The 26,132-nt window shown below is 43.3% G+C and overlaps 3 protein-coding genes across 3 annotated transcripts; 2 read left to right on the top strand and 1 right to left on the bottom strand.

Moving 5' to 3' along the window:
- The first annotated feature begins 35 nt into the window (after window positions 1-35).
- TMEM43 (transmembrane protein 43) lies at window positions 36-12,384 on the top strand. Its single transcript, XM_074550591.1, has 12 exons — window positions 36-230; window positions 1,374-1,526; window positions 2,485-2,619; window positions 3,373-3,467; window positions 4,177-4,226; window positions 5,596-5,665; window positions 6,040-6,110; window positions 6,276-6,397; window positions 6,989-7,063; window positions 7,145-7,246; window positions 8,588-8,705; window positions 9,653-12,384. Exons 1-12 carry the CDS (start codon window positions 219-221, stop codon window positions 9,853-9,855), a joined length of 1,206 nt encoding a protein of 401 aa, XP_074406692.1. The 5' UTR covers window positions 36-218; the 3' UTR covers window positions 9,856-12,384.
- Window positions 12,385-12,945: 561 nt separating this feature from the next.
- Window positions 12,946-21,259, bottom strand: XPC (XPC complex subunit, DNA damage recognition and repair factor). The gene is made up of 16 exons (XM_074550590.1): window positions 21,125-21,259; window positions 20,349-20,550; window positions 20,020-20,156; window positions 19,634-19,757; window positions 19,048-19,132; window positions 18,411-18,568; window positions 18,111-18,231; window positions 17,828-17,917; window positions 16,486-17,412; window positions 15,856-16,016; window positions 15,528-15,609; window positions 14,960-15,094; window positions 14,292-14,461; window positions 14,003-14,096; window positions 13,710-13,799; window positions 12,946-13,155 (listed from the first exon to the last, which is right to left on the bottom strand). The coding sequence occupies exons 1-16, from the start codon at window positions 21,225-21,227 to the stop codon at window positions 12,946-12,948; spliced, it is 2,889 nt and encodes a 962-aa protein (XP_074406691.1). The 5' UTR covers window positions 21,228-21,259.
- On the top strand, window positions 21,228-24,734 carry LSM3 (LSM3 homolog, U6 small nuclear RNA and mRNA degradation associated). Its single transcript, XM_074550593.1, has 4 exons — window positions 21,228-21,364; window positions 22,780-22,890; window positions 23,928-24,023; window positions 24,321-24,734. The coding sequence occupies exons 1-4, from the start codon at window positions 21,344-21,346 to the stop codon at window positions 24,399-24,401; spliced, it is 309 nt and encodes a 102-aa protein (XP_074406694.1). The 5' UTR covers window positions 21,228-21,343; the 3' UTR covers window positions 24,402-24,734.
- Window positions 24,735-26,132: the final 1,398 nt, after the last annotated feature.

The raw sequence follows: 26,132 nt of genomic DNA, 5'->3' as shown, positions 1-26,132 counted from the left end.
CGCGCTCGGCCGCAGGGAGGAGAGACAGGGAGGCGGGAAGGGAAGGAGGAAGGAAGGGCTTCCCCGCTGCGGCGGGAACTACGCGTCCCGGCGTGCGCCGCTGCGGGCGGGGAGCGGCTCGGGGGCGGGAGAGCCCTGAGGCGGATGAGGGCGAGGCTGGCGGTGCGCGGCTCTGGCGGTCTCCGAGTTGTGGTTCCCGGGGGAGTGAGAGGCTCAGGATGTCGAGGAATGTAAGTGCTGCGCCCTCCGGCCTCGCCGCTGCTCCGTGCGGCGTCCGCCCGGCTTGGCCCGCTCGCCCCCGATGTACCCGGGCTGCGGCCAGGGCCCTGTGGCGGTCGCAGCCCGCCAGGCATCTCCAAATGAGCTAGATGAGAGGGACAGTGTGTGCTAATGGTTTTAGTAATAATGCGGTGGGTGAAGGTGTGGGTGTCCATGTCTTTTAAATGGGTCTTAATGCCTACTGACTTTGGGCAGCAGGTTGGTTGCCGAGCTGAGACAGCTTGGCTCCTGACTCAGAAAGTGGCTCTGCACAAGCCTGAACTTCCGAACTTTGGGGTAGAACAGTAGGTTCAAGGTGGGTGGATATGTGGGAGGCGGTTCGGGAAAGCTGTCTACCTTCTGAGTAGCCAGTGGGGAAAGGAAAAGTGCAATATGCGGCTGGGAGTTCAGGATGGAAGGAGGCTGTGCCCTCCGAAACCTCGAGAGAGAAAACCCCGGGTGGTCTCTCCCTCTATTCGAATAAAATTGCAGGACTTCTCTGTCTCCTCTATGCACAATGGCTTTTCGTAGCGTGATTTTCCGTGCACAGAGAAGTGCCATGGCCTGCCTTGGCTGCGTGCGTGTGCCGAAGTTGGATTTGGTAACTCCCCACAAGTTGTGTATGCACAGATAAACGCCTGGGCTCTCATGTTAGCCCTTGTTTTGAGTTATTGTTACCCTGGATATAATTATTTTAGACTGAGCAGGCACTTTTTTTACTGGTGAGGTGAATCATAATTTGTTATTTATAGCAGTGTTTTAGCTGGTCAGGAATTCAGGGCTATTACTCATTTTGCCATGGCCTGAATGCAGGGTGTGGACTCCAAATACAGAACCGGGAGGCAGACCGAAGAAAGCTTGAACATGTAGAACCACTATAATAGAAATGAGTTGGTTTTCGGGTTTTTTTCTATCAGGCTGGAGTTTTATTTATTGAATGTGTTTCTGGTTTCAAAAGTGTGGTAAGGCATTTAATAAGTGTGGGAAAGTTTTGGTCCAAGGCAAGGGGTTCTGCACTGTAGGGCAGCAGTGCTAACCAAGCTAGAAAACTTGTTTTGAAACTGAATGCTTTCCCCTTTTACACCAATATTGCACTTTTGGTTTATTTTCAACAGTTCTCTGACCCAGGCAGCAGCAGAAAAGAGCATGTTAAAGTCACAAGCGAGCCCAAACCAGGGTTCCTGGAGCGGCTCAGTGAGACCTCTGGAGGCATGTTGATTGGACTTGTGACGTTTCTTCTGGCTTTCTATGTTCTTTTTACCAATGAAGTAAGTGCAATACTGTCAGTGTTTGTGCACAGCATTATTTCTTGACCCATGAGAAGAGGAGGTTTGGTGTGGGGACCTGCTGCTTGTGCTCAGGATGTAACAGAAAAGTGAAATCACAGGCCACAGGTAGTATTTCTCTGGAACGAGGCAGAGACAGTAGCAGTGTGTGATGAGAGATAAGCTCCAAAGCTTGTAAACTGATGATGAAACAGCCTGTGCTAAGAGGGTTGCATGAGCCAGCCCTCGTTTTTTTCTTGAGATAACAAAAGGTCCTCATTTCTAGTGGTGTTACAATTACTTAAAAGAAATTCATACCCCGTGTTGCAAAATTGGAATAGTTATTTATTTGTTTTTTCTCAGTATTATTTCTTTGCTTTAGATACAGTTAAAAAAAAAAGTAAGCCAGGAATCTTAAGACCTTACCATTGAAAGCATACTTGTTTTGGCAGTTTTGGAGTGGAGAGCAGAATTCTGTGGATTTTCACTTAGAGACTTCTTTTCATACCTCTACAAGAGGAAAAATAACAGCTCCAAATATTGATGACTTTGCAGAAAAAAAACATATCAGGATATGATGGTGAGGCAGGGAAAACTTCTCCCAAGGAGCCAATATAGGTGTGTGGAAAATTAACTGTAATTTGTATCATTTTTGCACTTATTCAGGAATGATGAACAAGGTAAGAGGTGCAGAGCAGTAAGTTTGGATCCATGTAGGAGGAATTTGGGTCTGTTTGAGAAGCTTAGTTGATGTTAGCAGTCCTGCTGCCTGACTGAGAAGTACTGCCCCAAACTGGCTCAGACAGAGAATGGAGAAATGAGTGTGTTTCCAAAATATGCCTTGGACTGAATATACAAGTATTTCTTGTGGTCATCAGTTCACTTGTCTGCTAACCTTGTTCACAAAATGCTGCTGTGATGTTGATTCTCCACAAGCTGATTTCTGTTTTCTTTGTTGCAGGGACGAGCTTTACGGACAGCCAGGTCTCTTGATGAGGGGCTTTCTCTTGTGGTCCCTCTTGACAGCATCCACAGCATCTCTCAGCAGAATGAGGGGAGACTGGTGCACTTGGCTGGAGCTCTGAGTACATCCAAGGTAAATAAAATAGAATCTTGAAGATATGAATATTTCATGCTAGGAGGGAAGGAAAAGTCTTTGCCAATTAAAGTTTTGTTTGATATCCAGGGAAGAAAACATGGTTTTCGTCCTCCTCTATGCATTGGCAGTACCACTCAAGCTCTGGTTCTTGGCCTGGAATCAGGGAGATGCTGAATGGCCTTGCACTCCCTTCTTCTAGCCAATGCCAGCTGTAGCTGTGTTTACCCTCAAGCTGCCTTTTGTGGATAATTTCAATTGCCATTTGTGTAGGGAACCTGTTGTGTGTTGTGATATTGTTGAGTCTTCAGGCTCTTGCAGCACAGGAGCTCTGCAGGTTTTTACTTTTCAGTACAGATAATATTTTCCATGGTCCACCGTGGACATTGCTGAAGGTAACAGAGCACCTTCCAGCAAAACAGAATCTCCTGGTTTAAACAGTGAGAACTGTAAACCCATAGTCAGCAGTTCTAGTTTCATTCTTCACTATGACAATAACTTTTGATTATGATTCTTCAGGTCAGATTTGCCAGAGACATTCCTTTTTGTCTTTTATAACATTTATAACTGTGTCTTTTATAACTGTGTTCACCTGTGTGTGAGACAGTGCTGTGAGATATGTAAATAGTAACAGTGAGATATGTAAATATTAACAGTGAGATATGTAAATAGGTTCAGTAGTAAAAGTACAGTGTTTGAGGTTGTGAGGTACAGCATTTAGACTGATTTGTGTTTTCTTTAATTTTTGCACAGCCTTTGTTTGACCCCAGCTATGGGCTCTCCATCCAAGCTGTCAAACTTAAGCGTAACGTGGAAATGTACCAGTGGGTTGAATATGAAGACTCAAAGTAAGTGAAAGTAATCTTTAAAAGTAGTTTGAGGCTGTTGTGTTACCAGGATCCTATCACAATTTTTTTCCTTTCCTTATACCAAAGGGGAAAAAAGAAACCAAATAAAAATCCCTCTTCATAGCCAGAGAATTCTAGAACTCTTGGATTTTTTTTCCTTTAGAGAATCACTTTAATTTCCTTGAGAGATGTTAACTGCTCTGCTAATAGTTGCAACCCAAATAGGGAAAACATTTCTGCTATTGCTAGTAATTCCACTAATGGTAGAATGTATGATGTAGGTGTGACTGCACAGAATTTATGTTCCAGATGTCTTTCATACCATATGAAAAAAAGATCAGAGGTAGTGAAGGTGTGAAAAATAATTTCTCAGTTTTAGCATGCTTATGGTGCAGCATCTGTTAGAGACTTAATTTGGGCCAGCTTGTCTCACTGTACTTAATTCTGTTTGTTCCTCATCAATCTGGTTGGCACCTCCTTGTTCAAAATGTGGGAATAAAAAGGTTGTGGCTGTTGAGCATTCATGTTCAGTTTTCTCCTGGTACAGAAAAATCTCTCTTCAGAACAGGTAATTCAGAGAAGAGTTAGATGATGTACAAGTCTGTATTGCCAGAGATCTATCTGTGCATTTCATTGGTGAAGTGTGTTCTGCCCTGAGCAGGGGTGTGTGCACTGGTTTGGTTCTCATCCCAGCCCTTTTTCTCTGCAGGGAATATGAGGAGGATGGTGAGATTAAGAAAGAGACAAAGTATTCATACAGTAAGTTGATCAACAGGAAGTCCCTTTTATGCATGTAACTTTGAGCTTTTGTGTGTGTATTTTGATTTTTATTTCCTGAGGTAACTGAGGTGAAAGGAGATGTGTTGTCAGCAGGCAAGGGCTACAAAAAATCTGAGTCTTGCTTTGAAACCCCTAAAAGTTCAGAGGAACATCCAGGGATAGGATGCTTCAGAAATAGGGCCCATAAGGTCCTCAATGACCAGAGATGGGAGTATGTTCAAGGCTACACCTGAGATTACACTTCAGGCATGGAGTAATTTGGAATATGTCAGCTGTGAGCAGAGGAGAATAGACAGGGAAAAGCAGGTTAGCCCAGCCTGTAAGGGAGCCTATTGAGAACCTGTTTAGATGTTGATACCAGCCAGTGAAAACCACCAGCACCTTCTGATGTGCCCTGTGGCTTTTGCCAAGTGCTTTTTTGGCAGGAGCAGAACTGAGTGCGTTGTTCTGATCTACCCAGTGGCAGAAAAGTGCTCTGAGTCATTGTGTGTTTGGAGATTGGTCTCTGTGCTTCATTTATCTCTGATCAAAGCACAGGGATGTGTAGTGTGGGTGTGCAGCAGTTTCTGGGTGTGATCATATAAAACTGCTCAGCTGAGTGAAGCATGGGGACCCTGTGCCATGGAGGTACACAAGGGCCAAAGCTGGTGGTTGTGAGCCATGGAAAACAGGCTCACAGTGACAGGGAACAAAAATAAATGCCATCTAAAAAATCAGCTGTCCTCTCAAGACTGAAGGATTCTGTCCCATAAATGTCTATGTATGCCAGCCATGGACCCACACAGCTGCTTGATTACTCTCCCCTCAGCAGGACTGGGCAAGAAATTGCAGGAGTGAAGGATGAGTTGAAAGAAATATAGGGAGATGGCTTTCCAATTACCATTGGGGCAAAACAGACTCTCCTTGGAGAAAGTTTGTTGTCAATAAAAATAAATATTTAATTACTGACTTGTGTATTGGCAAAACACATTTGGACTCAACCTTTCCTGGGCTCAAGTTCACTCCAGACTCCTCTCCCTTTGCCCCCTGCTCCTTGTTATTACAAAACCAGCTTATTCCCAAAGAGCGGAGCCAGGAATCAAAGCCTGATCATGGAACATGCAAAAAAAAAAAAATCTGAGCAAAGTTGAGTTGCAATTTTATCCCAAAAATACCTTTTTTCACCCTAAATCTTGCCATTCCCTGTTAATATGCTAGGAGGAGGGATATATGTATCAGTATAGACTATGACAGACATTGATGTCAACAGTATTACTAGAAGTGTAACCTAGAACTAAATGATTGAGAGGTGTCTTCAGTAACTGAGATCTGAGTGTCCTTTACTCAACCTTCTTGTCATTTTGTTTAGATACAGAGTGGAAATCAGAAGTTGTGAACAGCAGAAACTTTGATCGAGAAATTGGACACAAAAACCCGAGGTGAGGCACCATCTGGCACAGTCCCTCTGAACTCTGTCACTGGATCTGAGCAAATATGAAAGCTAAATGTCTGATTTCATGTCAGAATGCAGTAGATGGAAACTGCTGCTCTTTTGGTAGTTGGGAGAATGAAGGCATAAAGAAATTAGAGCAGCTCCAAGAGTGGTGCCTTAACTTGTTTTTATGGCTCCAGCAGTATGCAGTCTAGACAGTCTCTTGATGGATTTGTTTTCACATCATGACAGTCTCATTTAGCTCTTTGAGTTTCTCCTGATATTTGCCCCAGTACCTTTTCTGTTCTATATATTGCATACTGCAAATCAAGAGTTTGATCATAATTCTGGGACTAATCAGGGACTCTCTCTGTTCCTCAGTGCCATGGCTGTGGAGTCTTTCACTGCTGTTTCTCCCAACGTCCAGGTTGGCAGCTTTGTTCTTTCCAAGGGTAAGGGTTGTTTTGTACTGGCTTTGTGTCTGCTGTTGCATCAGCAGTGGACTTTGGTTCTTTCCACAATAGCTGTTGTGTCAAGTGATAATCAGGAAGCCAGCCAGCAAATTGGCCATTCCAGGTTGGACACTGGGCCTCAGCTTGGTGCTTTGTTCTGCTTAGGTCTCGTGGATAGAATTGATGATTTCAAGCAGCTGAGCTTGTCACACCTGGAGGATCCCCATGCTGATGTTACCCGAAGAGAAAATTATTTCTATCACAGTGACAACCCCAGGCGTCCAGAAGTAAGATGGGAAAGATAAACTAAAGCAGTGATTACCTGTGTGTGAAAAAGAAATTGGGACATGTCTTATTTCTGTTGAAATGGATAGAAAATGGAGTGCAGACCATCACATAGGATGACTCCCTTAGTGCAGCCCTAGGGAACGAGTGCTTCTCTTGCAGAAAGCTTCCAGTTCACTGCTTTATACTCTGTGTTCACGAGTCTGCTGTGCTTTTAGGGATGGTGCTGGGAGGTGGGTTCCACCTCTGCCTTGCTGTATTGAGGAGTACAAACAGCTTGTTGTCTCATTGTGCTGCCTGCCCTGTTTTGCCAAAAGATGGAATCATGAGGGATGAACAAAGCATATCATGTGCTCCTGCAGCTTAATCAGAGGGGATATTACAAAACAACATTTCAGCTCTCATGTTTCAGTGGCCAGCTAGCCCTGAAAAAAGGACAGCTTGGAAATCATTCATTCTGGCTATCTCTTGCTTGACATAAATGTTCAGAAAAAGTGTTGATAAATAAAGGCTGTTCCTGTGCTGAGTTTCTTTCCTGTGATTCCCCTTTGTAAAACAATCTTTCTTGACTTCCAATCTTCTCTTGTTTGTAGGTGGGAGACCTTCGTGTCTCTTTCTTCTATGCAGGTCTGAGTGAAGATGATCCCCATTTGGGCTCTGCTGACAGGGTGAGTCTTCAGCTGTTTCTGTATTTTTCAAGCTCTCTTCCCACCTCAGAAACCAGTAAATATTTTTCCCTCTCTGCCAAGGTGACTGTGATTGCTCGGCAGCGAGGTGATCAGCTGGTTCCATATCATACCAAGTCTGGAGATGTTCTGGAGATTCTGTACCCTGGGGACCTCTCTGTGGAGGTGAGATATGCTTTTCTAGTGAGGGGTGAAAACTTGAGGTGGAAGTGCAGAAGCAGCAGAAGATGAAGCTCTTGGTCTCCTTCAGACCTGCTCCAGAGGAGGAGTTACTCATATAAACATTGGCTTTTCTCTCTCTTTCTTGGACAACAGGTTGTAGCCTGTGTTTGCTTCCAGGTTTCTGCACATTCTGGCTGTTTTCTTGAAAGATTGTTTCTGTGCCCTCTCATTTTGTTTTTATTTGCTCCTTGATTGTTTCCCACTTACACATGCAAGCACATGCTTTTGAACAGGTCACATGTAAAAATAGTAAAAATCAGGGTTTAGTTAAATAAACCATTAGAGTTATTCTCTCTTCAGCTCCTAATAACAGGAGTTTAGGCTTGTTTGAAATGTTTATTACTATTCTGGCTGAGAAAGAACCTTCAGGCAGAGCATTATGCTTCAATAAATCCTGCATGCTCCAGCAATTTGGTGATTCATTTACTTCTTTTAGTAGGTTTGTTTCCGTTAATGATTGTTCCATGCCCTGCTGCAAAGAAAGCAGATGTCAGGACTTTACAGGTGCTCGCTCCCAAAAGCAGTTAGAAAGCCTTTGTTCTGACTTGAAAGAGTAGCAGCAGAATCAACCCTCTGCTCTAAGCTCCAAATCTTCATTAAACAGAATTCTGTTTCATTGAAAATGAACTGGTTACAAATAAATAATACATTGAGTACTTGTATGTGCAAATAGTCAGTCAGTCTTACGCATCTCTTACCATTTAGTGCTTTCTAATGTCCCAGCCATCTTCATGTGAACATTTTGTTGAGCCAGAGGGTCACACAGCCCATCTTGGAAAGAATCTTAATCAGAATTTGTGCAAAGAGATGCTTTACTTTGCCTGATGAAATGCACACATACCTTTTAGGTTTCTTCCCTGTATCCAGCTTGCTCTCTTTCCCTCAGCCATCAGTGGATATTGTTGCCTCTTCTCTCTTCCTTCAGAGTGAAGTCAGACTCTTCCTTCCTTATGACAGTTACATATTAGTGTCTTATTTTCCACAGGAAGGAGAATGTGTCCAATTGCAGCAAAACCTGGGTGCTTTCTGCCTGTGTTGAATGGTGCTTTTTAGGTTGTTTTAGTTATGAGAAGTGCCAAGTTTCCCCCATGCTGCACTGTTCAGTCTATTGCAGTGTACTGCCATACTGCACAGACCTTGCAGAATGAGCTGCAATGTATTTTCTGCAAGAGAAATTGTACTCCTAAAATGCTCTTGGCTCTGCTTGGCTCATAATGTACTGGAATTAAGAGGATCTTGAAAAAGAACAAGAAACAGGCTGCATGTGGTGGTGTTTGCTTTCAGGAGGTGTTTCAGAAGGAGCAGGAGGGTAACACCATGAAGACCTGGGCCCTCCGTGCAGCTGGCTGGCTCTCAATGTTTGTGGGCATCAGCCTGATGACCAGGATCTTTTACACATTAGGTAAGTTTTTCACAGACTGGTAAAATGATCTAGGAACAAGATTGTAACCTCTAGGGAGTTAATTCATTTGGAGATCAGGAGAAATCTGTTTTGAACTCAGATTTTATTTGATCTGAAAAGTCACTGCAGGTAAACAGGACCACAAAATCAAGTGGTTGCTTTGTGAACATTACCAAAACCCCACACAAATAACTTTTACCAGTCTCAGAAGATCCCAGCCCAGTACTTACCAAAATAAAAAGCTGAGGCATGTGTTGGGCTGATTCTTTCAAATCTAACTCAAGGTGCTGCAGTACAAATACTTTCTGCACCCACACACAACTGGTCCCCCCAACAAGTCCTAATCAGCAGTTGTATTGAAATATGTTTTTGTGTCTGGTTATTCTACACTATTGTAAACAAACAGCAAAAAAAGTTTTTGTTTATTCTTTTAATATAGAAAATGCTGGAGTAAAACCAGAAAAACAGGACAATGCCTCAAACTTGCATAAACTTCAGACATCAAAGATATCATTCACTTTGTAGATGTGAACCTTTTTTTTTTTTTCTGATTTATTTATCCATATACATGCTGCTCCAAGATTTATTATTGCCAGAAAGGAATTCTTGTGCTAGCAGCTTGTACCAGTTGCCCTAGACTTACTCTATAGCTGCAGGGTTGTCTGTCTCCTCTGCCTCTCAAGCCTTGGACAAATCTTCAGACTTCATTTTGGATTACTTCCTGTGTGAAGAGATGAGGATAGCATTGCCTTATATGTTTAGCTGTCGCTTAATGATCAAGTGTCTTGATGATGCTCTGCTGAAGTGCCTAATCCAGTGCTCTGGATAAATAATTTGAGTCTGTCTTGTGATTGCAGCTGTTAGGGTGCACATCCTAGGCAGGAATCAGACTTCTTTTTAAACTCATCTTGCCAACTGCTGCATGCCATGTTTCATTCTCCCTGCAGTGGACTGGTTTCCCATGGTGAGGGAGCTGGTGAGCGTTGGCCTGAAGGTGTTTGCGGTGTGTGTGGCCAGCTCGCTGTCCCTGCTGACCATCGCCGTGGGCTGGCTCTTCTACCGCCCACTCTGGGCCCTGCTCCTGATGCTGCTCTCTGCTGTCCCCATCCTGGTGGCCAGGACCCGCGTTCTGCCCAAGAAACAGCAGTGACAAGGAGGTGCTCTGGTCTTGAGCTGAGTCCTGGTTAGAACCTTCCCAAGTGCATTTCTGCCCGGTTCCTGCAGCAAGCTTACAGCAAATCACAGCTCAGCAGCGAGCACTGAAAGCTGGGGAGGGGGCTTGGGTGGGATTGTTGGTACATGTTATCCACAGGACTGTGGGATGCTGTTTGTGGGAAGTCAGTGACACCAGCTTTGGGGAAAAAAGCATTTTAGGTGTGGGTATTGATGGTGAGTTAGTGAACAAGCAGATTTATACCTCTTACTGCTTAGTAATTCCCCCTGATTTGGGAACTGGCAAGTCCTTGCTGGGTGGGGCACCTTGTGTGTTTGGGAGAAAGTGCCAGCTGCATCCCATGGACCCTGGTTAGATGTCCTTGGGAAATGCATGTGCCTGCCTGCCTCTGACAAACCCTCCCTCTGCTGCCTTTCCTGGTTTGCACAGTCAGGAACACTCCTTTGGCTGGTGTGTTTGGCAGTGCATGTGTTCAAAGGGAAAACATAGCTTAGGTGAATTCCACAGAATACTCATGTAAACCTTCTGCTTTTGGACTGAGGATTTTCAAAGTCATTGATGCAATGAGTGGCCAGGTTAGCAGTGCTCTGAGGTTGGGCAGATTTATCAGGACACATTGATTTCCCCCATGTTTTAAGTGTCTGAACTTGGTTTTGGTTAAGCATCCAAAATGATAGCCTGGACTGTATCTGAACAGTTTCAAAAGTTTCACTTCAAATTGCACTTAAAGGGGTACTCACAGGTCATTCACGTGTAAATAAAAAACCTACTGCCTTGGAACAACATTGACTTTTATAACTGAATGTGTAGTCTAAAATAGTTGGGTTTTTTTTTTGCTGTGTATACTGTTCCTTTGTTTAATTTCACTTAGTAAGGACAATGAACATACTCTGTGAAATTAAGTAATGGAAACATTTTTGCCTTATTAGTTTTCATAGATTTTAGTAGCCTAAATTAGTAGTTTTGTATCTTGTTAGAGGAATGCCTTGTAGTGTTGTGATGGCTCATGTTTATCTGCTGTAACCAGTACTTGAGGTTAGAGACACCCTTAAGTCTCTCCAGCAAGCTAGAGCCTGGCTTCCAGATGGAGCCCCCTACACTACTGTTTTGGGGTTTTTGTAAGTATACACAGTTCAGTACAAAAATAATATTTTCTATTATGAAATCTTTTTATGACCATCAGAGGCATGTTCTCTGTACCAAAGGAATTTGACTTGAACATACACAGAAGTAAACATTTGCTAGAAATGATATTGAAATAGAAATCTGAGTTAGAAATCATAAATGTTTTGAGAATTTGTAATGACTTTTTTAGTGCTAATTACTTTCACTCTTTTGGTATTTGAATAGTCAGTTTGGTCTCACAGCTCTGTCCTGGTAAAACAAGCAGGGAGTGAAAGGGCAGGAACAGGAGCTGGCCTGGTGCGTGCCTGGTGTGTGGCAGTGGTGCTGCACAGCCTTCCTGCTCTCACAACACCTGCTCATGCTCCAGCAGTCAGGAACTGTGCTCCACAGGGGAGAGAAACTGTTCTTGAACTGCTGCTGTTTTGCCCATGATGCAGAATACTAACCAGCATTACTTATTGGAAATGAAGTGACAATTTTCTACTGAAGTGCTGAGCTTTTGTATATTTAATAAAATACTGTTTTCCAAAGGTTGGGCTGTAGGCTTTATTATTAAATTCAAGTATTGCATGTTTTATATCCAGGAATAATGTAATGTCCAGGTAGTTTGTAGCTTCCACAAAAACTAGTTTCCTGTTGTTGGGTTTTATTTTCCTGCAAATATTTCTGGTTTGGGAAGCTGCTGTCTGGTCTGTGTACTGCTGCCAGCCTGGCATGGGTTTACTCCCCATTACTGACCAAAAAGTCAGTCACTTCCTTGCATCTCTAAGATAATTTCAAAAATATAATGGTTCAACCTGACTGTTACAGCCCCTTGTATTTTAAGGAAACTGGGGGTTACCTGTGCATTCCAAAAACAGACAACATACTATTTTTTTCAAACTTTATTTTGATCTACAAATACAGTACAAAAATAGATTTTCTTCTCAACATAGTTACATGAAAGCCATTTTCTTACATCTCCTACTCTGTGACAATGTCCAGCAATGACTAAATTATTTTCCCCTCCATTTTTGAAGAGACTGTGTCAGTGGTCTTTAGATACATACTGCCAAAGACAGATCAGTATTTCTACTACAAAAGTGCAACAAAAGCTTATGTAGATTTAATATTCCTCTCTCAACAGATTTTTAATGCTATGGTACTGGATCACAAGAATTCTGTGGTTCTAGTGAATTTTGTTCCATCAGTGAGATTTAGCCAGTTTTATGTGTTTTGCTCCAGAACAGGATCTTGACAAGCAACAGAAGCAAATATGTATATATTCAAATTGCTTAAGAAGACATATTGAAGCCTAAGCTGGTAATAAGGATAGGGCTTCTCCCTTCCACAGCACAAGATTTCTGAGAGCAAATAAAGATGGCAGGCTCAAAAGCCAAACTTACATTACAAAATGCAAGTATTCTTTAGAAAATACTAATTCTTCCATATTCTGATTTTCGGGGTTTTTTAGACCTCAAAGGAAGTGTTTCCCCCTTGAGACAGAAAGGCCAGAACTCTACATCACCACTGATTTGGGTAAGCTATGGATCAAAGCAGGCATCAGCATTCCTTTGGCCACCTCTCTGCAGACATAAAAAGCAGCTGGATGCTTTAGTTCTGAGCAAGCAGGAAAAATGAAAACAAGAAAAATGGGAAATGAGACTGTTGATGACAGGAGTGCCTCAGGAAACTCAACTACTAGTGCTGAGTGATACAAAAGAGAGCAAAAACCCCAACAAAGTGAAGTGATCTTGGGAGGTGCAAGGTCCAAGGACAAAAGGAAGAATCTGATAGCTAAGTGATACCTGTGATCTCAAAGGAAACTGGACACTGAATTAGGTTGGTCCCTGCCTGCTCAGAAATACAAGTGCAGAGGAAGGGCCTAAGGCCCTAACTGGTAAAGAATACTTTTATAATGACTGTTTCCTGCACCTGAGAACACCAAAGAAAAGTTTGCCATCACAATTTCTCAAAAGGGAACAACTGAGCTGCTTCTCCTCTCTTTTCTCGCTTGCTCTTTTTGGTTTTTATCTTTTCTTGTTTCTCCAGCTGGCGGTTCTGGGGCCAATACATGGCTGTGTTCCCCACTGTGCTCTCTGAGCTCGGAGCTCCTTCTTCATCAGAGGAGAATCCCCCTCCTTTCTCTGTCTCAGGTGCTGATGGCTCAGTCTGGAAAAAACAGGTGTGAAAATCAGAAAATCACTCTAAAGAATCACTTGTAACTGCCCCTTTCTAAAAGGGCTTGTCTTTGGTCACAGTGACACTGAGTGACCTTACAGAAGTTGCTTGCTCTGGTTTGAGCTTCCCACCCAAAGTGCTTGTATTTCTCAACACCAAACATGCTTACATTTTTGACAACAGAAGAATAAAACCAACCTGTTTTAAAAAAATCAGGCTTTTCATCTTCTTGCAAAAAAATTTAAGAACTAAAACATCTAACTAAAAGAAAAAGTGCCCTACTCTCCATCTGTTAGCTACATGCTTAGCTTAGAGGAATAAATCTAGGAAGATGCATGACAAAACAGAAAACAGTAATAAAATTAAAAGCATGCATTCCTTTTTAAACAGTAACAAATCTCTGATGAACATGACCACACTGAACTTCTGGCCTAGCTTTTTTGACTAGCTGAAGACTTTTGAGCAACAACAGTCTGGAAATTTTATTCTACAGTTAAAATAACCTGTAGAAAAAGAAATTACTATGAAATAGAAATGCAGGATACCTTGATGGAGTAGCGTTGCTTCAGTCTCTCTCTGATGAGAAGTCCTTTTGTCAGCAGCTTCCAATTCCCCAGAGCTCTTTTCTCACGTTTCTGTGGGGGATTGTTATGGGAAAGAAAACTGTGAGTTTCAATGTATTTATGCACGTGAAATAGGAAAGCTTTAAGATTTTTAAACTGTCATCAAAAAAGCCTTGTGGCTTGTTGCTTACACAGCTCACCCTGTTTGACTGCCCAGGTTCAATGAAATTTACTTTGTAAATGTAACAGTAAGAAGCTGCAAAAATAATTCTCACCTCCTTCTCCTTCTTTTCTATTTCTGCTTGTTCATTCTCCCAGGCAGCAACAAGGACCTCTTTATACTCCTCACACACCACATAGCCATCAGTACTAGGAAGGAGAACACAATCCTCAGTCAGCTGTAAGAAGGCAAAAGAAAGGGAGCAAATGTCTGCTGACCCAGCCGAAAAGCTACTGTCTGTCTCAAAGGATCTACAACAGCTCAGGTGTTCCCTTTAACACAAGATACACAAATTCTGCAGGACATCAACACCTGACAGGTGCAACGAAGCAGCTTTTACATACACTGCGTGTGAGTAGCCTCCATGAAAATCAAATCCAGTGACGGCTTGAGCACAGTCAATGTTCAACTTCCGTGCCACTCTGTTGAGGTTTGGCAGTTTCAGCTGCACACAGCCCACAGGTAACATGGATGGCAAGAAGAGATACACATTTCCATATTCATTCCGGGGAACCTGTTATGGCAAGATTAGAGAGAGATGGTGATAATCCTGCCTTCTGGAGAGAGGTAAAAATACCTGCTGCAACTCAGAGACTCCCTCCTGACCTGCTATGTTCCACTCCAGTATTCAATTAATATTCACATGACAAGGTACAAGCCTAGATTTTAGCTGCGTGGTTATCTCCTTGCAATGTCCTCTGCCCAAGCTTTGCAACTCAGGCTGTAATGCAGAGAATTAGCAAGGCAAAACATGGGCTAGAAGATCAGAACAACAAAATGTTGACTTCAGCAGTCTGCACTCACTGCCTTTCAAGTGAGTACTTGTGAGAGAAAGGCCTCAGTAAAGTTTTGACTATTTCCTCCTGTGAACATTTACCTCTGAACTCTTAATCTTGAATCCAGATATTACTGACTGATCTCACATCTGAAACATACAACTTCTGGAAAAACAAAGCCCAGAGCTCCACACAAACCCCTTCCTTTAGCACCAGCCCTCTGCCTTCCCAGCTACCTTTCCATCCACTGCTATGGGAGGCTGATACTCCTCAGTCTGCCAGCGGCCGAACAGCGCCAGGTCCTCCCGGTCCCGGTTGGCCGGCTCTGCCAGGCGCGCCTTCCTCGCCCGGTTGGAAAATCCTTTCACCATCTGCAAATACAACAGCCAGGCCTGGAACGTCACAAGAAGCTGACAGTGGTTTCAGGTTTTCCTAGGACACCGAAGGAGAAGGTTCTGGGAGAGCAGAAATGCTATTTCCTAGCTTCAATATCCATTGCCTATAAATGACAATCCATGGCACCTGTAAGCCACAGGCAGAGATCCAGCAGTGCATATAAAACACTGGGATGCCTCTGGAGAAGGTGAAAAGGGAACAGTTCTGCCAGATACCCTTGGGGTGGGAAAAAAACAAAGCTGGGCTTTGGGCAGGATGTAGTAACTACAGGCACAACAGGCAGACAGTACAGCTACCACAAACCATGCAAGCACGTGTGACATCTGCAGACGACAAAAACCGAAACAGAACTGAGGTTGAGCTTTAGAGGGCAGATGGATTGCACAGGAGGAAGTCAAACCCTCTTACCTTGTAAGGCACTTCTCCAATCCTCACCACTCGAGCTTGCTTCAGCCAGGTGTCCCTGGAGTGCAGCGTGTGTATGCAATCTCTGAAAAGGCCAAAAAGAACCAAATGTAAGAGTTTTCAAGTCATCCCTAACAGACCCACAATAAACTTATATTAGGAATAATACAAAAGCTGTATCTTAGTGATACACAAATGCTGTCAGAGCAGCTAAATGCCTCAGCTGTTTATGCATGAGGCCTGAGACTACTGCTGATACCATCATGCAAATTAGCTCTCCAGTTTGTTACAAAGATCACACATGCAGGTGATATTTAGATGCACAACTCACCTGGAGTAGACAGCCTCTCCCCTGCAGTACCCCAAGATAGCAGCTGTCTCAGGATAGATGGCCTGGAATTTCAAGAGGTGTCTCTTCAGTGCATACAGAGGGTGGTTTTTGTACTCTCCAATTGCTGTTGGTAGAGGTTGGTCTTGAAGCTTCACTTGAAACTGTAAGAATTATACAGAAAAGAGTAATTTCACAACTTTTTCACTACCCTTTGTAAAAAAATAAGAATGAATCAAAGGAAAAAAAACCACCAGAAACTTAGCAGAGGAGCCAACAGAACAAAACACTCTTGCTGCAAATAAGTACTTAGATGTGTACCCTGACCTATGCACTTCAAAAACAATTTCTGAGAAAAGTAATGCTAAACACTACACAAACCTCACTAGTAAGTTTCCAGCACAAGCTGTGCAGTACTTCTACTATGCAAACTTGTCTGAACAACCTCCATTTCATATTTCATATTATTTCAATTTACCACTGCATGTTCCCTTATATTCAATCTCAACATTTCAAGTTCAAATACAAACCTCCTTCCTCATGGAAAGAGATTTCTAATGTTTTTTGCCTGAATGAGGATCCAGGGACTGGACTCCTGGCACTACATGCCCGAAACAACCTACTGTGATTTACCTCATTTTCTTCCTTCTTGTCTCTCTCCACATAGGGACTTTCATAGGGCTGCAGTGTCTCTTCCCACCACTCTGGGTCCACACGGCTCTTCCTTGTGGAGGTCATCCACACTGGGTCATATCTTTGTGTCACATCCCTGACACTCCCATCATTGTCAAACCCCACAACGTAGAAAAGTGGCTTTGTGGCATGTGCAAAGCACAGCTGGGGCTGGCCCACATTGCCATGAACACAGTCTACACAAACCCACTTGTCCTCAGGCTCAAGGAAAACCTCCAGCCACTGGTCTGTGCCCATGGCTTTCCTCACTTCCTGCTGTCCTTCATCCTCATCACTAGAAATTATTTTGTTTCTCTTCTTCTTTGCTTGAGGCAAGGCTGGAGTTGTACTTTTTGCTGACTTAGTCTCAGCTCCACACAAATTTTCTGATTGCCTCGTTTCTGAAGTCTCAGTTTTTGACCTTTTCACAGTTGTCAGTTTTGAATTCTGGGAGGCCCGTGAGCTCCTCCGCCTCTTAGGGACACTTTCAAAATCCTCATCAGAGACATCACTCTCCTCCTCTGAAAGCTCAAAGTCCGAAGCACTGCCCTCATCACTTCCACTCTCTTCCTTGTAACACACTTTGGAGGCCACTCGTCTCCGGCGGTCGTTCTTGGGCCTGACTGGCACATCTTTTTCTGCTGAACTGCTCTCATTCTTTGATTCCTCCTGTTCCTGGCTACCTTTAGTCAGCTTTTGTGTCCTTTTGGTCTGGGCAGTTTTAGGTTTCTTTGGCTCCTTGCTGTTTTCTTTGCTCTCTGAGGATTTCTCATCCTGCTTGGCTTTTTTGCAGGGGCACGCTTTTGCCACAGCTTTGGGTGTTGTGGCAAAACTCTCCTGTCCCTCAGAGGTGCTGCTGTGAGACAGCCTCTTGGATGAGCTCTTTCCCTGCAGGGAAACAGGCCAGGTCACTTTTAACACCATAGCCAAAAACATGGTAAAAAGAAAAGACTGAAATCAGCCCAAGGTTCATGCAGATCAAAGGTTGGCAGACACAAACAATTCACGTGAAAACTTCAGGCAACAGGCTGAAGAGAGGTGTACTCATGCAGCAAGAGTTGCCATGTAAGTTTTAAAGAAATGTAAACCCATTGAAACGTTAAGAAATCTTTGCTGAAACACAGAAATTAGTGGCTTTTTTAAAGAAGAAAATTAAAAATTATGGGTGTGCACTTTCTGCAATGTAGACAGAACCTTGGTTCATGCAGTAAGTGATCCACTGCAAGCTATAATAGCTAGAAAGTTTTTTTAATCCTACTAAATCAGTGACCTATTCCTTATTCCACACAAACAACAAATCTACCTTTGGTCTTGTCTCCTTGAGAGGAATAGGCTGAAAAGACAGCACGAGGCGACACAGCAGCTGTAAAGCTCGCAGAATAATTAAAAATATCTGCAAAACAATTTAAATTGAGTCATTTAATCACAGGAGGTCTTGAGATAAAAATACAAGAAAATAAAGAGCTACAGAATCACTTAAGTCACCAATCTGCTTTCTTCAAATCCACCCCTCACACCACTTTGTGAATGACCTGACACACAGCATCCAAATTCACCAACCAACCCTGCACTTCCCAGTCTCTTACATGAACAAGCTCCTCCTCATCCTGTGCAGCATAGATGGCAAACCTCCTCTCCAGTGTTGACTGAAGGGGCTCTCCTTTTTCAGTGGAAAGCTCATCATTGACAGTGAAGGTTCCAACAAACCTGAAATTCAAGACACCTGCTTATTATCCAGTGTTTGTGACTGTATTCTTTAACTTCTGAGTTCACCCTCTCCTCCTCTAAAAAGGACACAAAATTTTGAAAACCCACAGAAAATTGCTAGTTACAGTTACCCCTCTCCCTGAATCCTCACTCTACATTCCATCAGAAGGGAGTTTTACCATTTCACCAGGTTGGAAAGGTAGACAAGGCCCACTTGGCCTGCAGGCACCTGGGTGAAGCGCACGGGGACGATGGACAGAGCGATGGCGAGGAGATCTGGCTGGCTGCAGATCCTGTTCCTGTAGAAACCATTTGCCAATAAACACAGCAAGTGAACCTGAGAGAGAAGAGTTTAAAAGTGAGTTCACAAGAGATTTCCCTTATTGGAACTACTGTCCATGGTAAAGACAAGGAATACTTCAATGCTCCTTTTAACAGAGAGAAGTGACAATGAAGCCTCCCAAACACTCTCAGAAGACAGCAAAGCTTTGTAAGTGAAGTCTTTGCAAGTGTCTCCTGCTCTACACAACTGGCAGTTTAATCCCAACAGAATGAGAAGATATCCCTCTATGGAGAAATATACATCCTACACATATATATGCTTTGAGTTAGAATTTTACTAACACAGGCACTGGTGTTTCCAATTCACAGTTTAGAAGGAACCTTAACAAGCATCTGTCAGGACTACAGCTTCTTTATTTTTTCACTTCTAGCCATTCTAACTATTTTATAAAAATGAGTTTCTTTTGACTACAAATCACTTCACACACCTTAATCCTCAATTTCTTCCCTGTCATGGCTCTCTGTGACAAATACCTTGTGTGTGTCCTCACGAACCTCCTTGCTGAAACGTTTCATCATTCTCCGAAGGTACATCTCAAACTCAGCTTTTCTTTTTTCTCTGCAGAAGATTACAAAAGAAAGGGATGTTATGGGATTTCTGTGGACCTGCCTTTCTTGATTCCTGAACTGGGTCAGTTCACAGAGAGAATCCATCCCAGAGAATCTTCTGTGCACACTTAAGGAAAGGTTTAGTGACTGGCTAAGTGAGCAGGCTGTTAAGGGTTTGCAATAATACAATGTCATTCACTCACAGCTCTCCTTGCAGAGATCTCCTGCTGTCTCTTCACAGAAATGGAGACAGTAAAACACAATGAAGTTACACCCTTGATTTTCAAGGTAGCTGAAAAGCCTCCTCCATTCCTGTCAATTTCCACTGAAGATTTTTGATAGAACTGTCAGTGTGTAAACTGTTCTTCATCCCACAACCCTCCATCATTCCAACTCAATGGTCTGCACCAAGTGGGGATTTTCACCTGAACACAGCACGTCAGTGACAGTCAAGACTTGGAGTATTTTTCACTTCAGCCTATAGCAGCCCTCCACACATCCTTGTTCTTACCTCCTCTCTCTTTTCTTCACCTGCTCTGGGGTTTCGATCTCTATCTCAACAGGATTGCTTGGCAGCCCCACTGATGGAAGAGCAGCAGCTTCTTCTAACTTATCTGTAGCAGGTTCCTGAAGTTCTGTAAAATAAAGTATTAAATTATAAGTAAACATAGAATAGATTACCAGGGAAGACTGATGATTGGATAAAACCTATGTTTTCCTTCTCAAGTGTTCAAACAAGTTTAAATAGAGCACATCCAGTAACTGTGAGCTCTTGGATCTTCCATAACACTGTGTGTGCCAAGTTATTTCAAATAACTGTGGGATGCTGGACACCTGCTGTTGAAGAATCACAAGCTCTTAAAAAGTGCTTAACATGAAAAAATATGCAATTGTTACCTTCCACATCCTCCCACTCATCTTCACTTTCATCATCATCATCATCATCGTTGTCAGTATTTTCTTCATCCATCTCTTTTTTAACAGGAGATTCTGTCTCTAATTTCATCTCCTTCTGAGGATGCTTCAGTGAGTCACTGTTAAAATCATCAAAACAGTGGTAGCATCAGGAAACAGAGATGCTTGTTTATCAAAGACTAAAAATAGGGAAATAAATCAAGCATGGCCTCTGCATCAGTAACAACAGACTGAGTATTTGACAATCAAACCACAGAAAGAAATAATAATAACAAAAAGGTCTTACAGACTTGAATGATAAATAAATTTACCTGCATGTTTCCTCTTTGATACAACTCTCTTTATTTCTAGCATTCTTTTTACTTTCTTTTACTTGTGATTTTGCCTCTTCTCGTTTTGAAGGTTTGGAAGTTTTTGCTGAGTTGGAAACTTCAGTATCACAATCTTCTCCCTTTTTCCTAGCTGGAGCTTTTGAAGTCTTTTTTATTCTGGGCTTTTTCTCTTCAAAATCATCTGCATGTGACAAAAGAAATTAAGATTAATGTTAAAGGATGGAGTTTCATCTCCAGGGCAAACTGAAACAACATCTCCATGGACTTCAGTAGAGGCATCTTCAGAAGAACGAGAGCACTCATAGTGCTGAGCATGTCATTGTTTACAAATAGGCAGGATGTGGACAGTGAGACTATCGGAGGGAAATACTTACGTAACTCACAAGAAGTACTTAAAGATTCCTGTAGTCCTACCGATGGAATCGGCAGAAAACCAAGTCGTGCATGCCACTCTCTAGAACTTATTGCGGCGGGACGCTGCTCAGGAGAGCGCGGCCGAGATGAAACAACCCTGCACGAGCTGCTCAGCCTTTGCAGCGTGCAGGGCCCGCCTCAAACGGGTTTAACGCCCGGGATCTGGGGCACTGATCCCGCACCCGATAACAAACACAGCCGATAACAGCCGCCCTCCAGCCCGGCGTGCCCGTCCTTCCCGAGGTGCGCTGTCCCAGCTGTCCCCGACCTCGCCGCCGGAGCGGCCCGAGCGGCGGCGGTGGCGCAGCTTCAGCCCGCCACGACTTCCCTGCCGCACTCACCCTCCTCTTCCTCCTGCTCCTCTTCCTCCTCCTTTATCAGCCTCCCAGAACGCCTCTTTTTGGCGGCCGCGGGCCGGGGCGATGCTCGGCGCTTTCTGGCCATGGCGCTGCAGGCTCGGGCAGCTCCGGCCCAGCCCCGCTCTACGGAGGGGAGGGAAGGGAAGGGGAAGGGGCCGGGCCATAAAGTCTCGCGGGCGGGCACGGGAGGCGGTTTGAAAGATGGCGGATGAGGTGGACCAGGTGAGCGGATCTCGGCTCTTTCGGTTCTTTCGGTGGCTACAGGGGAGGCAGCTCCGGGCTGCGCGGCTGGGCCGGGCCCGCACGACCGGGTCCCCCGTGAGGCTCGGCCCCAGCAGCGCTTCCCGTGCGAGGGGAAATCCTCGCTTGGCCGCGGGGCTTGTGCCGCTGCCGGGGCGCGGGCAGGGCTCGCTGCGGGCCCGCTGACCCCGGGCACTGCCGGGGGAGGGAAAAGGGGAAAGCTGCGGAGAGCAGTGCGATGGGCTCTGAAGGACGGGAATAGCTAGGACGGAAATATGGGATATATATGACATATGGAAGATCTGGAGAAGGTCCTCACCCTTTTTTAGTTGTGATCCTCGCAGTGCGCCTTTCTCACAGCACGGGGCCTCAGGCCGCTGTGTGTTGGGGTTTCACGGCAGGCTCGGGGCCCGGCCTGGCTGCTGTGCTGCCCAGCGAGGGCTCGGCAGCAGGGAGTGCGCGGGGCAGGGTGCCTGAGAGCCCCTGAGTGTGTGCCCGTGTTAAAAAATAGCTTAGAAGCTGTTGTAAAATAGTTAATAGATCGTTAAGCACGTACTGTTAGTTTGGTCTTGGTAAAAGAGGTTAAAAGAGTAGTTATAAGAAATAGGGTACTCAACGTACCTCAGTAAAATGCAGCACCCCCCAAGCAAAACGAGCCAGCCTGGACAGAACTGTAATGGGCTAATCAACCGCCTTAAACCTTCATGGCGCAAATGAAGAATCCAAAATGAAATCAACCCAAAGGACAAAAAACAGGATAAAAAGGGGCTTCTGACCCGCTGAATGCGTGCCTCTCCATCTGGGACATCGCTGCTGAAAAGAAGCCCCAGCACCGGCGCTGCAGCATCCTCGACAGGAACGCTTCTGCTCGGCCCACGGGCCCCCGTGCTTTAGGCTTTTCTTTTTCTTATAATAAATGCTGAGATCACTTTAGTACTGAGAGCCTGCTCTCATTTTTATCACCCGGGTACCTCCCTGTGCCGGCACCACTGTCAGCATGGGTTCTGCTCATTCAGCTGCACCGAGCCATGGCACAGCTGTGATGCTGGTTCCTGCAGTGTAACTGTGGCTGCTGGTAGGTAAAAGAGTTCACAGAGTTAGAAAATGGATTGTGTTAGAAGGGACCCTAAAGATCATCTCGTTCCAATCCCCCTGTGTGTGAAGAATGATTTGCTGCAGACAACTGAAATCTTTTGACTCACACTGCTCAGGGCTGGTGAGTGTCAGTGGAGTGGTACATCAGCAGCACTCAGGTTCACCAGGATGTGATGGAATGATTTGAACTATTTGCACCTGTGTTTTCACTCCTTTGTTTTCTGTGTCTCACAAAAATTATGGAATGGAAAAGTTCACAGGTTTCCTCTGTACAAATAATGCTTTTATTTAATTTTTTTTAGCAACAAACAACAAATACTGTAGAGGAGCCACTTGATCTCATCAGACTCAGTCTAGATGAGCGAATCTATGTCAAAATGAGGAATGACAGAGAGCTTAGAGGCAGATTACATGTAAGTAAAACTTTCACAACGTTGTCATGCTCATTCAGCTAAGCACTGGGCAGCCTTTCTTTATGTACCACAGTCTGTTAAACAAGTTTACCTGTAATATTCCACTGGTTGTTGAAAAAAATAGTTTTAAACGTGAGTAATTGCATTTCATGCTTGAAAATGCAGAAGTGGTTGGAGGAAGTAGCTTAAGAATTGTCTTAGTTGCCGTAACTGTAAAGTGATTAGTGAAAAAATCTCATTTCCTCAGTACTCTGTCAGCTATTAACTGCTTCACTAGAAAATCAAGAGATGTATTTTGTTTGTCTCATCTCCTGAATGATACCAAGCAACTGATTTCACTGCTTTTGGCTTCTATTTCTCTGTGAAATAAGCAATAATGCTGCAGGCCTCTTCATGTGATGTACCCTGAGGCCTCTTCTAGACTGAGGTCGTCATTATCAAACAAGAATCCCTGCAGGCACACCCTGGGAGGTGTGATGGGACAGGTGCTCAGCTGGGTTCTCAGATTCTTGCTTTCTGTTAAGTCAGCCTCCCTGAGTGCTGTGCTCTGCTGGGGTAGAGAACCAGTTACCCCATGAGTTAACTGGGCCTCAACTCCTTTGGAAACACAGAGATAATGAGGGATCCATGAGGGACACATGTAGGTTGCAATATATTTTTGTAAGGATTTTGGGACATGTGTTCAAGGTTTTGTAGCCCTGCATACCCTGTAAGTTGCCCCAGGAAATCAATTCCAGGAGGCTGGAGTGGCAGCAGTGTGGAGCTGGTTTAGTGTTAACAAAGTCTGTCTGTCTCTCACAGAATGCTTCAGAGCTATTTCCTGCAGGTGTTTCAGTAAATGTAAATGTCATGCATTCTTTTTCCTACTGCAGAGTTCTCATTTGTTTATGTTTGTGTTGAGTTGTAACTAGAGCTGATAGTGCTGTGTTTTGGTCAGACTAAACTGTTTATGTCTGAGAGTCTTGCTAAAATTCTCATTTTAATAAACTCATGTTTGAAGTTTGGAAAATGTAGTAAACTAAACTTAATTTCTACAGGCATATGATCAGCACTTAAATATGATTTTGGGTGATGTGGAAGAAACTGTGACTACAATAGAAATTGATGAAGAAACCTATGAAGAGATTTATAAAGTAAGGACTAAAAAAGGAGTTAATTTATCCTCACAGTTTTTTTTTTTTATTTAAAACTACACTGTGTTATATTATTAAAGCAGTTTATTGTTGGCTTGAACCAAGGTGTTTTAAACCAAGGTCTAACAGGATTTGGACAAACTGTTATGAAAGTACACAGGACATCTAGAGACTTGGTGTTAATTGTTTTGATCTCTTTAGCTTGCCAGAACATTGAGTGTTTGTTGGAGTTGTTTCAGGTGTGTTTTTATGACATGACTGTTTTGTAAATGTAAACTTCTCTTTCCTTCTTCACAGTCTACCAAGAGGAATATTCCCATGCTCTTTGTCAGAGGGGATGGCGTTGTGCTTGTAGCTCCTCCATTGAGGGTTGGTTGAAGCAACAAAGGACTTAAACTTCTTGGAAAGTTCCAGACTTTTGGACAGTGGTTCACGTTTCAATCATGTCTCAAAATTCTGTAAATGTTTTTTATAGGATATTTTTGTCAGTTCTTTTGAAAAGGGGAGGGGAAGGGGAACCAGTTTGTCTTGCAGAAAGTACATTTCAATTGAAGCAGTGTAAAACCCCACCTGATATCAGAATTAATGTAAACTGCTGTAAATTGCATTCCTTGTCACATTCAGTAAAAGAATCCCTATTTTTTTTTTCTATCTTGGCAGTAGCACTGTCTTTTTTTTTGTTGTTTTAAATAAATTTTGGTTTGTCTTTGAGATTTGATTTGTCATGTTTTTTGTGTTGGTGGGGGTCTGTGTTCTTCCTTAGAGCTAGTGCTTTATTAGATTATAGTATCAGCCTCACAGTCAAAGAAAGCAATTTCTTCAGTGGGTTGTGTTAACTTCTGTCCGTACTAATACCCAAGTCTTGCAGATTACTGCTTTTGGGGACACCACTACATCAATCAATGGTGCTGTAATTTATGGCTCTATGTTCAAATTTGTGATGTGTATCCTCATTGTAGGGAAATGGTGTTTATGTGAATCTTCCACCTAAGGTAAAGAAGATGGGCTTCAGTGCAATGTTTTCAGGTATTTTCATTGTGGCTTTAACAGTTGCAGTTTGCAAGGCCATAAGTAGAGACTGAGGTTGTTGCTTACGTGCCGTTGAGTTGCCTGCTGCATTCATTTTCCACTGTTTGTACCATGTTTCAGTTCTTGAAGACCTGAAATTCTGCTGGATGCCTAAGGATGCTCATAAATTATCTGTAGTGAAGGTGCACTAGGACCTGAACAAAGCTCTTTTTTAATACATACTTTCTCATGCCCACCTTGCTTGCAGTTTACTTTCCTTCTTGTGTAAAAAAAGGACATTCTGCTATAATTATGTTTTAGAGTTATATGAGAGATGTAGGTCTCCACTTCCTACAAAGCTTGACTTTTGATTTAAACTTAATTATTTAGGTTCTCTGTAGGGTTAGCAAAAGCAGCTTACCCTGACTTTTTCCTACAGTTAGAAATCTTCATAAAAGGCTGTAGCTTGAGGCAGTGGTGAGGAATGCAAGGTCTGCCAATAATTTTTTTTCTCCATTCCTTTTCGTACTTGGATTTTTGTATTGGAGGACTGACATGATACTCAAAATGCTGCCAAGTCAGGAATTTCTACCTTAATCAATTTTAGAATTCATATCTGTTAATAACACTGGTAGACTCTGAGAATGACAATGGATGTGAGTCCCACACGTACCCTTTACCTGAGCCATATTTGCCAGCATTACACAGTTATCTGTATGTACAATATTTTTATATCACAGGATATCAGCACAGTGGAAAAGTCAGCTCACCTACATAAATCTCTGGAAAACTCATTAAAAATTGTCTCATTTGTTACTTCCTACTTTTTAAGTGAGAGATCATGGTGGTTGGCAGCTCAGTTATTGTCTAATTGATTTCTTGGGTATTTACTGCCTAGTTATAAAGATCTGTTATTGTTTTGTGTTACTGAAGTGACCAGTAGCATCCTTGATCCTCTGATTTGAAATGAGCTGTCTGGAGCAGGAGCCAGTGTCTCCATCATAATGTGTCTCTCCATCATAAATGTGGATTAAAAAAAAAAAAAAAAGAAAAAAATAAACATCCCTTCCCAAACAAACAAACCCCCACCAAAACAAGAAA

The sequence above is a fragment of the Zonotrichia albicollis genome, chromosome 12, assembly GCF_047830755.1.
Source record: "Zonotrichia albicollis isolate bZonAlb1 chromosome 12, bZonAlb1.hap1, whole genome shotgun sequence".
Classification (NCBI taxonomy): Eukaryota; Metazoa; Chordata; class Aves; order Passeriformes; family Passerellidae; genus Zonotrichia; species Zonotrichia albicollis.
The sequence above is the reverse complement of the archived record's forward strand: the minus strand, read 5'-3'. Positions and strand labels throughout refer to the sequence as shown.

What these genes read in the sequence shown, in the direction of transcription:
- LSM3 (XM_074550593.1), top strand. Translation starts at nt 21,344, where the DNA reads ATGGCGGATGAGGTGGACCAG. An exon ending in TGGCGGATGAGGTGGACCAG is followed by an intron (nt 21,365 to 22,779) that starts GTGAGCGGATCT and finishes AATTTTTTTTAG; the next exon opens with CAACAAACAACAAATACTGT. An exon ending in AGCTTAGAGGCAGATTACAT is followed by an intron (nt 22,891 to 23,927) that starts GTAAGTAAAACT and finishes TAATTTCTACAG; the next exon opens with GCATATGATCAGCACTTAAA.
- TMEM43 (XM_074550591.1), top strand. An exon ending in ATGTTCTTTTTACCAATGAA is followed by an intron (nt 1,527 to 2,484) that starts GTAAGTGCAATA and finishes TCTTTGTTGCAG; the next exon opens with GGACGAGCTTTACGGACAGC. An exon ending in ACAACCCCAGGCGTCCAGAA is followed by an intron (nt 6,398 to 6,988) that starts GTAAGATGGGAA and finishes TCTTGTTTGTAG; the next exon opens with GTGGGAGACCTTCGTGTCTC.
- XPC (XM_074550590.1), bottom strand. Translation starts at nt 21,227, where the DNA reads ATGGCCAGAAAGCGCCGAGCATCGCCCCGGCCCGCGGCCGCCAAAAAG. An exon ending in TTGGAGAAGTGCCTTACAAG is followed by an intron (nt 15,095 to 15,527) that starts GTAAGAGGGTTT and finishes TTGTATTTGCAG; the next exon opens with ATGGTGAAAGGATTTTCCAA. An exon ending in AGCAACGCTACTCCATCAAG is followed by an intron (nt 13,156 to 13,709) that starts GTATCCTGCATT and finishes TGTTTTTTCCAG; the next exon opens with ACTGAGCCATCAGCACCTGA.